At 45.0% G+C, this 16,231-nt stretch overlaps 1 protein-coding gene across 1 annotated transcript in view; it reads left to right on the top strand.

The window, feature by feature from the left end:
* The window catches only part of LOC137624227 (glucocorticoid-induced transcript 1 protein-like), a 379,313-nt gene that overhangs the window by 62,045 nt on the left and 301,037 nt on the right, over window positions 1-16,231 (top strand). The window contains exon 2 of the mRNA XM_068354732.1: window positions 2,584-2,686. Within this exon, the coding sequence (XP_068210833.1) occupies window positions 2,584-2,686 (103 nt within the window). The remainder of the gene's footprint in view (window positions 1-2,583; window positions 2,687-16,231) is intronic.

Raw genomic sequence — 16,231 nt, 5'->3', positions numbered from 1 at the left:
ACATCGTAGGTGACGGCTATTGTATCTTGGATCTAGCATGCCAATCAAACACATTTTGTAATATATGTTGTCTGTAGAAGCATGGTATGGAGTCTATAATTATTATTCACTGTATCAACTTATTTGCAAGGTTCAGGAGTGGCTTTTTATTTTTACCAACAAAGTTAATTTATACTCTTTCTGGTCCCATACTGAGTTTCAGGGAAATTGAAAGGTTGACAAATACGCTGAAGTACTGCATACAATATTATTTATTAAATAGTTTTCCCCTGAGTCATGAAAGGATCTGTGAGGTTGTATATTTTAAGAAAATAGAAAGATATGGCTTTCATTTTCACCTCTTCCAACCAAAAATAAGAAATGTAAAAGTAGAAGCAAAGTCTGAAGTTATTGGATGTCATCTTTCTTTTACAGTATGGTGTAACAAAATTGTTTAAAATATGAGGATTGGGCATGCACTCCTATCCCATCAGCACAATTTATAGGATATCATTGCTTGTAAGTGCACTAACTGTGGTAATTTGTCATTTGAGCATATGATGCATTGTTCAAAGTATGGCAATCATCAATACTATCATTGTACATGAGTCTACTCCTTGTGATGAGTTACCATTTGAGTATACAGTATTCTTTGTGATGAGTTATCATATGAGTATACAGTTTTATATATAATTCTCTTTGATCAAGCCGTTCAAACAAAATTCTGTCCATGGCACTCTTTAGACAGAAAAGATTTTATGCACGCCAGAAACCTAATCGTTCCCCTCTGCCTATAGATGCTGTGATTACTCTGTTCTGAATGTACCATCTTATTAGCTTCCGAGTCTGCCAACATAGAAGCTGCTTCCATGGCGAGCCTTGAGGTGACGTCCTTGCATTTTCTTGGGACTCTTCAAAACTGGAAAACAAAAAAGGACTTTCCTGGCCTTGTCCTTTCAGAGGTGAAAGCAGACACCTTTTTGGCTCATTAGTTAGCCAACTAATGGGCCAACTTTGTGTCAAAAGGAGAGTCTGTGGCAGTGAAGATCAGGCATTGAGAAGCTCTGGCCCTGAAAAATGCTTTTATCCATCATCCATCAGGGTAATTGGAGAGACTGTGGAGAAATGGAGGAAAATGTCCCCGGACTTTGTCTACCGAACTCTAATTCAAGGATGCAAGGGTTTTAAAAACCTAATAAAATCAACGAGACATTTAAAGTCTGTTCTTTCAAAGAAGCCATCGTTGACTCCAAGGCAAAGTTAGAACCCAGATCCCAGTCAGCCCTTTTGACCCAGCATGGATCAGCCCAGAAGGGTAGGAGGTAGAAGAGGACTTATAGAGCAGTAGGACAGACAGTCCCTCTTGCTTTGGCTACTTGTTGGGACATTCCTATCAAGCCTTTGACCAAAGGGGGAATACGCCCTCCATAACGTTACTGGAAGCCAGAAAACGATAGTGTTTTTAGACATTTTCTTTCAGCTACCGGATCTAACAAACAGGTTTTCAAGCTTTGTCCTGAAGGACTTGGTTCGCTTCACAGAGCGTCTTAGTGCCTTCACAGGTCAAAGAAGCAAATCCCCCAGATCATCCATCATATTCCTAAGGGAGGAGATGGAGAAGGTATGAAACTTCAGTGTTCCACAGCTGGGTTTGGGTTGTTGCAATAAACTCAAGAACAAAGGTAAAGGAGACCTATCTCCACCCCTTAGAATGACTAAAATCATAGGAAAAGCTATGTATTTCTCTTGATAACTTTGCCAAAGCCAAGGGAAAGGCAAACAAAAACTCTACCTTTAGGTTAGGTTAGATTAGGAGAGTTGGGTTTTTATTCGACATTTTCAGTAAAGGTTCATATGGTGCCCTCTGCATTGACCTAAGATAAACCACAATATAAAGTTAGTACTACACTGGAAGGGTAGGGCTGTTTGAAAGAAAAATAAATTAATTTTTCGTTTTAGGCTACATGTCGATAATTAAGTAGCTTGGAGAGAGAAGTACACATAGTTTGAACATCAGGTGAATAAAGAATCAACTCATTTTACTAAGATTCTTTTTGTTTTAAAAAATGAAGGATTATTAAATTTACCTTTATTGTATACAGTATAATTAAGTACAAATCAAATTTTTGTCAGTTGTAAACATTTGTTATTATATATTACAGAACTAAGTAAATGAAACTTGACTAACACTATCTGAATCTGGTCTGGCCTTAGAAAATTAAAATGAAAAAAAAAAATTTATGTTAAATTACCAACAACACAGCTACCGAAAGCAAGCTTGGTCCTAGTAGAAATGCTTGCTAATTGACTTCTTATCCCTAAATAATGATTTTGCAATTTCATGACTTATTGTTCTTTTTAAAAGGTGAGGTAATAGAAATGTCGTACCTTCAAGCAGGTTTTTGTCCTATGTATAAGCAGAGAATGATAACACTACAACAGGGTTGAAATAAATCCAGGTTGACTGCAGATATTTTTATTTTAATGTGCTTTGATCTTATACGGTACAAAAATTATTTCAAAATAATTCTGTGTGAGACCATTTGCCTCATGAAAGTTATTGTGTATGGGAAAAAGTAACAAAATTTCTTTTTCTTTCTCTAGGCTATGCACCGAACAAGTCCTCTAAGATTAAGAAATAGGATTTCTCCCGATACTGAAATCACACCCGGACTGGATCTAAGCACTGCCGTTTCTACAACTAAAGGTATGATTTCTGTTTTATAGGGTTGACATGAAGTATTTACATTTTGACTTTTCATACTGTGTTTTGTATTATCATTACATTCTGTGTTTATTCGTGAACCAAATTACTTGACTTTCTGTTTCACTGCAAATTTATATATGGGACAAAGTAAATTTGTGTTTGTCTCTCGCTTTTTTTTTTTTTTTTTTTTTTTTTTTTTTTTTTTTTTTTTTTTTTTTCCCCCTCTTTCTCTCTCCATTTGTGTACCGATTAAGATATTTGAAATTTGTCAGATTACATGCATTTTGTATAGCAATCTAACTTAACAGATTCTTTGGCTACTTATAAGGAGGTTCATTGTTGACAATTCTTTTTTTTTACTTGTCTGAAATCTATTTTAGCAAAAATTTTAAACATACAGTATTAAGTTATTTCAGTAGTATCTTTCTCCTGAAATTATCATAAATTTTCATAAATGAATACTGTAATCATGATAGCTTAATGCCTAAGAGGAGGATTAATAGGTCTTAAATTAAGTATTTCTTTAATAATGGGAACAGGTGACTGTAAAACAAGAGTTGAAAGAACAGTAAAAAAAATATTAGATGAAACTTGGCTAAAATGGGAAGAGATAGTTGGATAATTGCTACAGGTAATTTGAATTTATCATGAGTAGAGAGAGCAATGACTTGAGGTTGAAATATACAACCTCTACTACTTTGCAACAGAAACAAAGACCAACAAGGTAAATGGAGTTTTTGAAAGTGGAATTACAGAACATTGAGATTAATTGGGAATGTTATATTACAAATGAGGAAGAGACAGAAAATGGTTGAGTACAGAGGCTGAAAAATAATCTAAGTTATCAAGAATTTAGATGATTCGGTCAGGTGGTGTAAAGTAGTGATGAACGGTTTGTCAGACCTAAACCTGTCGGGAGTCCAGATAGAAAAGGCATAGCATTGAAAAGGGGAAAAAATGTTTTTTATCTAATCCTGTAAAGGGAGAAGCTGACATTAAGATATTTATGATGATTTATGTTAACCCTTTGAATCCCATATGATGTATTCTACATCCAAATATATTTAAGAGTATGCTCCCTCCAGCCTCATATGACGTATTTTATGGCCAGTAATTTCCAAAAATTTTCTCTTACAATATATTCTTCTGAGATTTTTTTTTTACCTAATATGAAAGTAATATATCAATAAAAAGAAAAGTTTTTTTACCTATACAATAAGAAATATGTATAATTTTTGCCACTCTAGTAATAGGTTTTGTAAGATGAGTTTAGTAAAGCTTCATATAAAGGGCATGGGGTTTGAGTTATATGTTTTTGGGGTGAAGTTGGATTGAAAGGGTTAATGATATTTGCTGTGTATTGGCTGAGATTTTCTGAATAAAAGAATTTTTAAATGAGACTGTTCAACCTTTGCTTGGGTAGATATTCCCCTCTAAAATAGATTTGCTTAATAGTGTTCTACTTCCTCCAATGTACTTTAGTTTTTTTCTTTTCAATATATTTTAAGATCTATTTTGTAGGTAGAAGATTTTTATTTGTCTTTTTGGCCACAACTTTTTTAGTGTTGTGTATGCATTTTAAAAATTATCATCCTTAGGAAAATAGCTGGTTTGTTCATTAGAAACCTATTGCAAGGCTATACTTATAATTAGCCTCAGATGATTATCCTAAATGCAGTTCGTCACTATTTTTCTCTAAAAAGTGAGTAAAGAAAAGGACAGTTGGCCAGAAGCCTTGGTAGCCTTATGTGCTCATGGGTAGACTCATAATTTAAAGTCAAATCCTTCTCTCATTCTTTGTTTATTTGAATGAGCACCGAAAGCTCTCTCTTGCAGTTTCTAGTTCCAAATTGGATGTTCTTGTTAATAATTTATTATGCAAGAACTCATTATTTATCTTTCATCCTTTTTCACAGATTCTTAACTTTAACACGTGAAGATAATTTCCAGCAAAGTCTCAGATGCAGGTGCTTTTCTCCCTTATTAAATTATATTGATCTTAGGCAGTTAATTAGTACAGGTCTACACCTAACATAGAGTTTTATTGATTGATTGATCATGGATTATCTGGCATCAAAACAGCTATGACTTTGTGAAAAACTTTACTGTATTGGAATGATAATGTCAAAATATTTAGGGGGGTTTGAGGAGAAGTTTCTGTTACATCCTATGTTGGATCTTCTAGTAGTTTTGAGAAGCATAATAAAGACTCCATACAAACCTTTGGTTCAGGTTTCCCCAGTTAACATACTGAAGACTTTTTGTGGAGGTTTATGTCTTTGAAATGATTCAGTGATTTATGTTTACTTTCATATAAAAGCTGTGGAAATCAGTTCGTAATTTTACTGCAAAGGCACTAACGGATTGTCAAGATTGGGACTTTTTCTGTTTTGTTACTTTACTCCAGATTGAAAATCACGAAGATATTCACCATTGGAAAAACTATTTACCTTTATTCTTAGAGGACCAAAGGGGCCAAGGAAGGTCTGTTCTGACTCTTCTTACACATAGATTGGGTTAGGAAACAAGTAACTATGACCATCTATTTTTATTGTTTCAAGCCCCTTACAAGAATGTGTTAGATTATGAAATAGCACAAAGAAAGGTACTTGGCCAATAAAACCGGCTCTTTATATTTTACCTGTTGAGAAATCTTGATATATTGGTTTTAAAAGCAATAGCTTAAGAAGTACGGAATTAATTTAGAAAATTTTTATCTTGTAGGGTATTACACAGGATGTGAGATTCTCTCTTGTTTGCTCCTGTGGAAGCAGCATGTTAGTTAGTCCCTGCTTTGGTTAATGTTCTCATTCCTGAGATCACCTCTTATTAATCTCCTTCCCAATCATCCATTCACATTCCCATTCAGGCATTCCTTATGTCATCAGGCATATATAGTAGTCCTTATGTCATACTCTTAGTTAGATTATATACAGTACTCTGCCATATGGAAAATCCCATAAATTCCATGTTGCAGTATGATTCCTATTTGCTGTTTTCATGATTGCTTTTGGAATGAGTCATGAACATGATAGAAAATAAGGAGTTACAGTGGTCAATAGGATTTGACTACTGGTTACAACTACCTTTTGCCCCCATCCTAGTTGATTTTTCAATTATTTAGTTTAGGTTGTTCAATCTATTGGTTGTAAATTGGTATGGTGTAGTGATATGTAAAGGATTGGGGATGAACAAATCTGAGATTGAAAAGATAAAAATAAAATTTTCATATGGAAATTCATCACTTACCTTGCATCTCGTTTACTAGAAAAATAAGTTATGGGTCTGTCTACAGATGATTTAGGTTATCAAATGACAGTTGTTGCCTTTTCTTGTTTTATTTAATAGGGATGAAGGTGTATGTAACTCCCTTTTTTGGCCAAACCCCAAATGGCTAGTAATAAGTAAAGGAATTAAGGTATAAAGAACTCTATTTTTCGAAGAGAAACTGTACATTTGTTCCGTAACCGAAATACAAACTACGCTATTTACATTGGGTTTACCTTTTAGCGCAGCTGAAATGACGAGCCAATAGTTTTAACGAGGGTTAATTACCCCCCGCGCTAGTTAGCGGGGGGTAGGGGAAGGGTAGCTTGCTACCCCTCCCCCCCCACACACCGGTGACTTGCTTCACTTCACTTTTGGCTCGGTGGTGAACAGACGTGTATGTTCATCGTCCTCGTTGACAGCCTTGAATCTTTTTTCTGCTTTTTCTTTACTACAGCTTGTGCGTTTGTTTGAAGTTGACTGCCGTTTATTATTATCTTACTATGCGTACGTGCCCTGGTGTTGCTGGCCGCCCTTGTGGGACCTTTATGTCGGCCTTGGATACGGACCCTCACACCCTTTGCCCTCAGTGTCGGGGCCGACGGTGTGACCAGGAAAACATGTGTAGTGAGTGTAGGGAGTGGTCTGCCTCCCAGTGGGAGAGGTTTGGTCGCCGGCGTAAGAAGAAGTCCAAGAGAGACCGTTCTCCTTCGGGGGTTGCCTTGAAGGAGGAAGGTTCTCGGGACTCTTCTTTCGCCGCCCAAACCTCCTCCGTAGCTCCCCCTCGTCCGGCTCCTAAGGAGAGTCGGCCGAGTGGTAGCTCAGGCCCTAGTTCTGTTTCCCGACCTTGGGTGGGGGGAGAGGGCGTCGCCTCCCATAGCGGGGCGGTTCCCCCTCCTCCTCCGGGGGAGGCCATTGATAACTCCTTGTCTAATGATGATCTCTTACAGATTTGGGCTTCCCTGGGGCTTAAGGGCTTACCCTCCAGGGTCGCCTTGATTGACCTTTTCTCGTTGGGGGCCGCCGTTAAGCAGTCGCCGGCGGTAGCAGAGGTAGACCCTCTGTCTATCGTCGACGTCGTGGTGGCAGAGGCCTCCGACGTGGCTGGGCAATCCTCTGCAGGTGCAGTTGAGGATGATGGTGCTGACGGCTCTCCTCCCCCTTCCGTACATCCTTCGAAGGGGGAAGTGAGTCCTACGGGCTCTTCTGCTGTTCAGCTTCCCTCTAAGGGAAGTGCCTTGATCTTCCCCGTGGCCGCCTCCGCCGTAAGGCTCACTGTCCGCTGCGTCGCAAGGGCCTCCTTTCCCCTTATAAGGGGGTTAAGAGGCGCCTTTTTGGATCTTCTTCCTCCGAAGGGGACTCTCCTCGTCGTACTCAGCCTACAGCTCCTGCTCCTTTGGACCTCTCTGCAGACTGTTCTCCGACTCCTGCTAGATCTTCACCTTCTGGGGAACTCGTCACCCGACGGGCAACGGTCCCTTCGGGGCAAAGGGATTCTTCCCTTCCACGTGCAGTGCTAGCGCACAAGCACTCTCCTGCTCGTCAGCGCTCTCCTGCTCGTCGGCGCTCTCCTGCTCGTCAATGCTCTCCTGCTCGTCAGCGCTCACCTGTTCGCCGGCGCTCTCCTGATGTTCGCCCTCCTCGTCAGCGCTCTCCTGAGGACATCCTACATCCTGTGGTTCCTGAAGAACGCTTAGCGCGCCAGTATTCTTCTGCTCGCCCTTCTGCAGTGTTAGTGCACAGGCGCTCTCCTGCTCGTCAGCGCTCTTTTGAGGATCATCGCCCTGTGGTCTCTGACCATCCTGCAATTCCTGTTGGACTCCCTGCATGCCATCAGTCTCCTGAGCTCTCTCATCCTGTGTCTACGCAACAGCGTTCGCGTTCTCCAGCGCGTGTTTCAAAAGCACATGTTCGCCCACACGCCTACGATCTTCCTGTTCCTGTTCGTGAACGCGCCGCGCCACCTGTTCCTTTACAGAATCTCACGCGTCGCCCTCCTGCTCGCCAGCGATCACCTGCTTGCCAGCGTTCACAGGCGATTCTAGTTTCGCCTATTCATCAGCGTTCTCCTAAGCGTCAACGATCACCTGTTTATCGGCGATCTCCGGACCGCCCGCGTGATTTACAACCTGCGCGCACGCGTTCTCCAACGCTTCGTCGACCAGAGGTTCTGAAGGGACATGGTTCGCCATCTACTAGCTCGCCATCGCGCGATCATTCACCTGCGCGTTCTGCGCGCTATCGCTCGCCAACGCGCCATCGCCCACCTGCGCGTCAGCGCTCGCCAGCTCACCACCGATCGCCTTCTGATCTACACCGCCAGCGATCTTCCTCGCCCACGCGGCAACGCGTTCCCTCGCCATTGCGCCATCGCGCCAACGCTTTCGTTCGCCGACTCGGACACGCGCTCGTTTACTTGTACACCCTCGCACCCGCTCGCCTGCGCGCCCGCGCGATCATCCGCCTGCGCGCCCGCGCGATCGCTCGTCTGCGCGACCGTTCGCCCTCGCGCGACCATCGTTCGCGGCGAATTTCGCAGCCAGTGGTAGCAGCAGGAACGTGTGTTCCCAGACAGCGCTCGGGATCACCTCCATCCAAACGCAGGATTGTAGTGCAGGACAAGGAAGATACTGCGGAGAGGTTAGTGCATCATTCTTCCCCACCTTCTTTTCAGGCAGGTACTGTGGGGTCCACTCCAAAGGATCGCCCGATCCCTTTCCCTCCAGCGAGGATTTCGGACTCTGTGTCCTTGGAGCAACAGACTTGGTTTGGTCCTCTGATGCGGGCGTTAGTGAGGGTTATGAAGCCAGCACTCGCCGATCAGGGCAACAAACCAACGGCTGTCTCTCCTACGCTGAAGAGAAAGAGAGGAGTGGACTTCGGGGTGACTTCCCCCAGGGCGAAGTTGGTTCCCATGAGGTCTGTCGCGAAGCCCCCTTCTCCTGCTCGAGTGCTTTCTCCTTCTCCCGTGGACGAGGCCTTTCCGTCCTCGGGTGAATCCAGTGAAGCGGTAGTCTTCCCCTCGGCACCAAGGGGGGAGACTTCGCTTCATGGAGGAGAGTCGTCTCGTGTGGAAGGGGATCCTCGAACCTCTTTGTTGGGATCCTGTATCCCTCCTAGTAGGGAATCCAAGGACTCCAAGACCGTCCCGAAATCATCTTCGAGGATTCGCCAGGAACCCGCGGCTCCCCGGGGGAACGTCCACGCTTCACCCCAGGAAGAGATCCCTGGGACAGGAGACTTAGCTGCCAGCCCGCAAGGAGGAGATCAGCAGGAATCCGAACATGCCTTCTGGCAGGTCCTAAGCCTGATAAGGCAACTTAACGGGCTTATGGACCCCGTGATCCCCCCCTGTGAAGGCAAAGACACTATTAGATGAAGTGTTTGACGTTCGGAAGGCCCCAAGTCCAGTGCGGCTCTGCCCTGGTCTCGGGGTCTGAAGAGTGCCAGAGCTAGGGCCAACGCTCAGCTCGCGATTCTTGCCTCCTCCAGTCGTTCCTCTGCCGGGAACAAGCTCATCCCTCCTCCTCGTCTTCAGCAGAGGAGGTATTTCAAGATCCTGGGTGAGTCCAGCCTCGTTCTTCCTCTCCATCACTCCGTGGAGGAGCTGGCGAAGGGAGTTCCCCTTGAGAAGCTCTCTGCCCGGCAGGTGTTGTTCTCGGCGGCAGAGATCCTTAGCCATGAAAAGGTCGCTAAGTGTGCCATGCAGGCCACTTCGTGGCTGGACTTTTGGCTAGGAACTCTGGGCATCCTATTGCGCTCGGAGGACTTGTCCAAGGAGACCAATAGGAAGGCCCTGGAGACCTTCTTACTCTCGGGCACCCACTCCATCGAGTTTTTGGCGCACCAGGTTACCACCCTGTGGGCCAACTCGGTGTTGAAGCGTCGCGATGCTGTGTCCGAGAGATTCCATCCGAAGGTCCCCGCCAGGCTCCGACATGCTTCCCTTCTGGGGGAGAACCTGTTTGAGCCTCAGGACATAGAGCGAACGGCTGAGAGGTGGAGGAAATCCAGCACGGACTCCCTCCTCCATAGGGCCCTTACAGCTCGGCCCTATAAGCCTCCAGCTCCGCCGCAACAGCAGCAGCAGCCTGGTAAGGCTCCAAAGCAGGCACCGGCAGTTAAGAAGGTGGTGTCTAAGCCCCAGCCCTTTCCAGCCAAGGTCAAGAGGAGAGGTAAGTCCTCCAGGGGTGGCGGCCGCGGTCGCAAGCCCTAGGGGTGGCAGTCCCCCTGCGTGTCCACCTGTGGGGGGATGCCTTCAGCGTTGCGTCCGCAGGTGGCAGCAACACGGGGCCGATGCTTGGACGGTCTCAGTGATCGGCCAAGGCTATCGCGTCCCGTTCACAACATCTCAACCTCCCCTGACAGCGAATCCAGTGTCGTTGAGCTCCTATGCCACGGGATCGGCAAAGGGGCGGGCCCTTCGGGCCGAAGTCGAGACCATGCTCGAGAAGGGTGCTCTCCAGGAGGTCGTCGACGGCTCCCCAGGCTTCTTCAGTCGACTCTTTCTTGTAAAGAAGGCGTCTGGAGGCTGGAGACCTGTCATCGACCTCTCAGCTCTGAAGGGGTTTGTCAAGCAAACCCGGTTCAGCATGGAGACAGCAGACACGGTCAGACTTGCGGTGAGACCACAAGACTTTATGTGCACACTGGATCTAAAAGACGCGTACTTCCAGATCCCAATCCATCCGTCTTCCTGGAAGTACCTGAGATTCTGCCTTGACAAGATCTACCAGTTCAAGGTGCTGTGTTTCGGTCTCTCCACAGCTCCTCAGGTGTTCACCAGAGTGTTCACCCTGATTTCATCTTGGGCGCACAGGAACGGCATTCGTCTCCTTCGTTATCTGGACGATTGGCTGATCCTAGCAGACTCGGAGTCGACCCTTCTTCGGCACCGAGACAGGCTTCTGGATCTTTGCCAGGATCTGGGGATCGTGGTAAACCTCGAGAAGTCCTCTCTGCAGCCGTCCCAACGACTGGTTTATCTAGGCATGCTAATAGACACCAATCTCCACAAAGCCTTTCCATCAGACGACCGGATAGCAAGGCTGAGGAGGGTGGCGGAATCCTTCCTCAAGCGAGAAGAACTCCCCGCCCAGTCGTGGTTGTGTCTCTTAAGTCACCTATCCTCCCTGGTTCGTTTGGTTCCAAACAGCCGCCTCAGGATGAGATCCTTTCAATGGCAGCTCAAGTCCCGGTGGAATCAAGGATCCGATTCTCCGGACATTCTGATCCAAATGGGGTCTCTGGAACAGACGGACTTGCGATGGTGGCTGGTCGACGAGAACCTGCGGAAGGGAGTGAGTCTTCTCGTCCTCCCCCCGGAATTAACTCTGTTTTCGGACGCGTCCAAAGAAGGGTGGGGGGCGCACGTTCTGAACCAGAGGGCCTCAGGCCTTTGGTCAGAATCAGAAAAGTGCCTACACATCAACCTGCTAGAATTGAAGGCCGTCTTTCTGGCTCTTCAGCAGTTCCAACGGTCCCTGGCGTGTCACTCCGTGGTGGTGATGAGCGACAACACCACGGTAGTGGCTTATATCAACAAGCAGGGAGGCACTTTTTCGCAGCAGCTATCCCATCTTGCAGTAGAGACTCTGAGATGGACCGAAATCCACTCGATAACACTATCAGCTCGCTTCATTCCTGGCAAGAGGAATGTGCTCGCCGACAGTCTGAGCAGGGCCTCGTAGATAGTGAGTACCGAGTGGTCTTTGGATCCTCAGATAGCCAGCAAAGTCCTGACTTTGTGGGGTTCCCCGACTGTGGACTTGTTCGCGACAGCTTTGAACTTCAAGCTGCCCCTGTACTGCTCCCCAGTCCCGCACCCCAAGGCACTCTGGCAAGATGTTTTCCAGCAACGGTGGGACAACATCGACGTGTACGCCTTCCCACCGTTCTGTCTGATGAGAAGGGTGCTCAACAGTACTAGACTATCAGTCAACTGTTCGATGACTGGTAGCTCCGCTATGGCATCACGCGGAATGGTTTCCGGACCTTCTGCAGCTCCTGACGGAGCTCCCGAGGGAGCTTCCTCCACGACACGAGCTTCTCAGACAACCCCACTCCGGCGTCCCTCACAGGGCCGTAGCCTCGCTTCGGCTTCACGCCTGGAGACTATCCAGCGTCTCCTCGCGGAGAGAGGCTTTTCGCAACAGGTTGCGGAGAGAATGTCTCGGCACCTGCGAAGGTCCTCTGAGGGAGTCTACCATGCAAAGTGGAGAGTCTTTTGTGGTTGGTGTCGTGGGAGGGGTATCTCTCCACTCGATGCCACTATTCCAGCAATAGCGGACTTCCTCGTTTATCTGCGGGAAGAAATGCGCCTTTCTGTCTCAGCAGTGAAAGGCTATCGCTCAGCCTTAAGCTTGGCCTTCAGACTGAAGGGCGTGGCTACTTCTTCATCGGTAGAACTCTCTTTACTCATACGTAGCTATGAGCTTACCTGCCCCCAGTCGGAAGTGAGACCACCTCCTTGGAACGTGGTTCGAGTCCTCAGGTCTCTTAGGAGACCTCCCTTCGAACCATTACGCCAGGCCTCCGATCGCCACCTGTCCTGGAAGACGGCTTTCCTACTCGCTTTGGCCTCGGCCAAGCGGGTTAGTGAACTTCATGGTCTCTCGTACGACATCGCCCATTCAAGGGGATGGGGGGAGGTAACGTTCAGGTTCGTCCCTGAGTTTGTTGCCAAGACTCAGAATCCTGGAGTGCCGGATCCTCGCTTCGACTCTTTCAGGATCGCGAGTCTCCGTTCTGTAACAAGCGACCCAGACCATCCGAAGGTCCCCGCCGTGGATGTGTGTAGGCTCCGACATGCTTCCCTTCTGGGGGAGAACCTGTTTGAGCCTCAGGACATGGAGCAAACGGCTGAGAGGTGGAGGAAATCCAGCACGGACTCCCTCCTCCATAGGGCCCTTACAGCTCGGCCCTATAAGGTGTCTGAGGCACTACTTGAAGAGAACGGCTGCAGTCCGTCCTCAAGTGCGAGCCTTGTTTGTGAGCACAGGCAGGACTAAGAGGAGGGTCACCAGGAACACCATCTCAGCTTGGATTCAAAGGGTTATCCACCATGCCTTGAATCCGGACCCCCCTCCGTCACGTCGCCCTCGGGCACACGATGTCAGGGGTATTGCTACATCCCTGGCCTTCAAGAGAAACTTCTCTGTGACGCAGGTACTTCAAGCTGGGGTCTGGAAGCGTCAGACTACCTTCACAGCCCACTACCTGCAAAACGTAACCCACAGGAGCCTCGATACGTTTTCTATCGGCCCTGTGGTGGCTGCACAACAGCTGGTCTAACCTCAGGCTCCTTTTTGGACAAGTAGCAGTAGGTTGAGGGCGTTGTTACCCGTTCTTAGTCTGCGTGAATGAAAGAGTATGTCTGACCCTTACTTCTTTCTTCATTCTTCCCTCTCTTGGGGAAGCAGCATCCTGGTCCTCGCATAGCTGACCTCGACCTCTGCAGGTAACCCATGCTTCTTTGTGCTCCTAGTATTAAGCTTAATACTGTTGCGTCTCCCATACCCTGACGAGGTGGTATTAGGAACGTCCTATCCTAGAATTCCTATCTGAAGGTCTCAAGGTCAACTTCATAGGACGAGTCACACTCTCCTCCACCCACTGCTTATGTAGGCCATTCGTTCCTAGCGATGCTAGGAACTTGTGAGGTGCAGGGGCTCCTTTTCTTTAGTGCTGCTCACTGAAGGATTGAGCCCCCGGGCAAGCCGAAGTCAGTAAGGCTGGGGACTTTCCACCCTTCCTAAGGGGTAAGTTACCCAATGTAAATGTAAATACAGTGAACCCTCGTTTATCGCGGTAGATAGGTTCCAGACGCGGCCGCGATAGGTGAAAATCCGCGAAGTAGTGACACCATATTTACCTATTTATTTAACATGTATATTCAGACTTTTAAAACCTTCCCTTGTACGTAGTACTGTTAACAAACTACCCTTTAATGTACAGAACACTTAATGCATGTACTACAGTACCCTAAACTAAAACATGCACAAATATTAAAGGCGACTTTATATCATGCGTTTCCTAAACACGCCAAAAAGCACGATAAAAAATGGCAACCAATGTTTTGTTTACGTTTATCTCTGATCCTAATGAAGAAACAGACGCATTTACACATCTGTTTATAGGTTAGTTTTTGCATCAATTATATTGATTATTCAGTACAGTATGTTGATTTGGTTATTACTAATGTTTTACTTAATTTTTCTTAGGACTTCCAAATGAAATTTTTTTCTTTATGACGCCGCCTGAAACGACGGCGTCATAAAGTACGCTCAGTAAACAAACTAAGGAATTTAACCCGCATGATGAAAGTGATAAATAATGATATTACAGTAAAAGCTTTTATAAAATATGTTATTACAAATATTATTTACCGTATCTATATAAAATCATACATACGTAGCAAAGCAGGAAAACAATCTACGAGAGAGAGAGAGAGAGAGAGAGAGAGAGAGAAAGTTGTTTTACATACGTAAATGTAAATTTTAAACAAAACAAAAATAGCCCCATTTCATATAAAATAGATTACAAATATTTTACTTTATCATATTACAGTAGTCTGTATAATACTGTAAAGTTAAGTACAGTATGTTGTTGTTAAAGTCGTGGCGATGAAATTCTCACGAAACAAAAACACGCCATTTGATTACAACAGCTGATTCATTCTCTCTCTCTCTCTCTCTCTCTCTCTCTCTCTCTCTCTCTCTCTCTCTCTCTCTCTCTCTCTCTCTCTCTCTCTCTTCGTGTTATACAATACTTACATTTAGATGAAGAAACTAAAATTAGTTTTCTTAGTGTCAATTAAATACGAAACAAAATAATTAGGCCGAGTCTACATCCATTTCAATCATAGCTAAAAATAGGGCATCCGATTTCATCAGCAAACCACTATTTTTTGGGAAATATCATTTTATTCTAGAAAATTGCCACTCTTTGAATAGTTAATTGCACATTAAGAAAGCGTGTACTTTTGTTTTTAAATTTCGGGTGTGTTTTAAAAATCGAGTATTGTTGACTTTTTTTTTTTTTACTTTTGGCTGTGATTAGATCAGCTGTCATCTAGCTGCCGCTCTTGAGTGTGTACGAATACACTAACAAAGTATCATTTATACCATTTCTTAACTTATTCAAACCGTCTACAGTATACAGTTGATATTATATAAGCACCAATGTGTTATAACCTATCAATTTTTTTTGTTTATTACATTTAAACCCCCCTCTATCTCTCTCTCTCTCTCTCTCTCTCTCTCTCTCTCTCTCTCTCTCTCTCTCTCTCTCTCTCTCTCTACCTCTCTCTCTCTCTCTCTCTCTCTCTGTGGGCTACTTTTCACTACCTCCCATTCCTTACCTCTCTCTATCTCTCTAACAAATGATATCTTTGTTGCTCCTCAAAGTTTCATTTATATTGAAAATCAATCATGATTCAATTTTCCTTACTTTCTCCAATCTCGCACCATCGGTCACATCGCGGTATTTTCGATATTTCCGGAAAATCCGCAATATATGTATAGACATGGGTTATGAAAAAAATCCGCGAAGTGGTGAATCCGCGATGGTCGAACCGCGAAGTAGCGAGAGTTCACTGTAGCGTGGTTTGTATTTCGGTTACGGAACAAATGACAAATTCGAAGATAATTTGTATTTTTCCTAACCATACAAACCTTAGCTATTTACACATATGTGCCCGCCATCCCTGACCCCCAAGTCAAGTGAAGTGAAGCAAGTCACCGGTGTGTGGGGGCGGGAGAGGTAGCAAGCTACCCTTCCCCTACCCCCCGCTAACTAGCGCGGGGGTAATTAACCCTCGTTAAAACTATTGGCTCGTCATTTCAGCTGCGCTAAAAGGTAAACCCAATGTAAATAGCTAAGGTTTGTATGGTTAGGAAAAATACAAATTATCTTCGAATTTGTCATACTGTATTTGGAGGGTATATATAGTAAATAAAACATTTCACCTCAGCAATTACCTTGACGAATCAAATGGTGTAGTGTACATTATATGTGGAGTGAGCATAATCACAAAATAAGCAACATTGTCTCCCTAAAACAGTCTGAGGCTAATGAAAATACTGTACTTCTTTATTGGTGGGTGGTGTATAGTCGGCAAGAGTGGTGTATAGTCGGCAAGAAAGTTGATATACTGCACTTTAAACAAGGAATTTGTGGTAAATGATGTCTGACAACAGAAGAAGAACTGGTATTCCTTATACCTATGCCTGACAGTAGTACCCACTGCACTTAATATTATGGTTAAGTAGTAAAGTC

The sequence above is a fragment of the Palaemon carinicauda genome, chromosome 31 (genome assembly GCF_036898095.1).
Source record: "Palaemon carinicauda isolate YSFRI2023 chromosome 31, ASM3689809v2, whole genome shotgun sequence".
In the NCBI taxonomy this organism is placed as follows: domain Eukaryota; kingdom Metazoa; phylum Arthropoda; class Malacostraca; order Decapoda; family Palaemonidae; genus Palaemon; species Palaemon carinicauda.
Note: the sequence above shows the minus strand (reverse complement) of the source record. Positions and strands in the feature narration are given on the sequence as shown.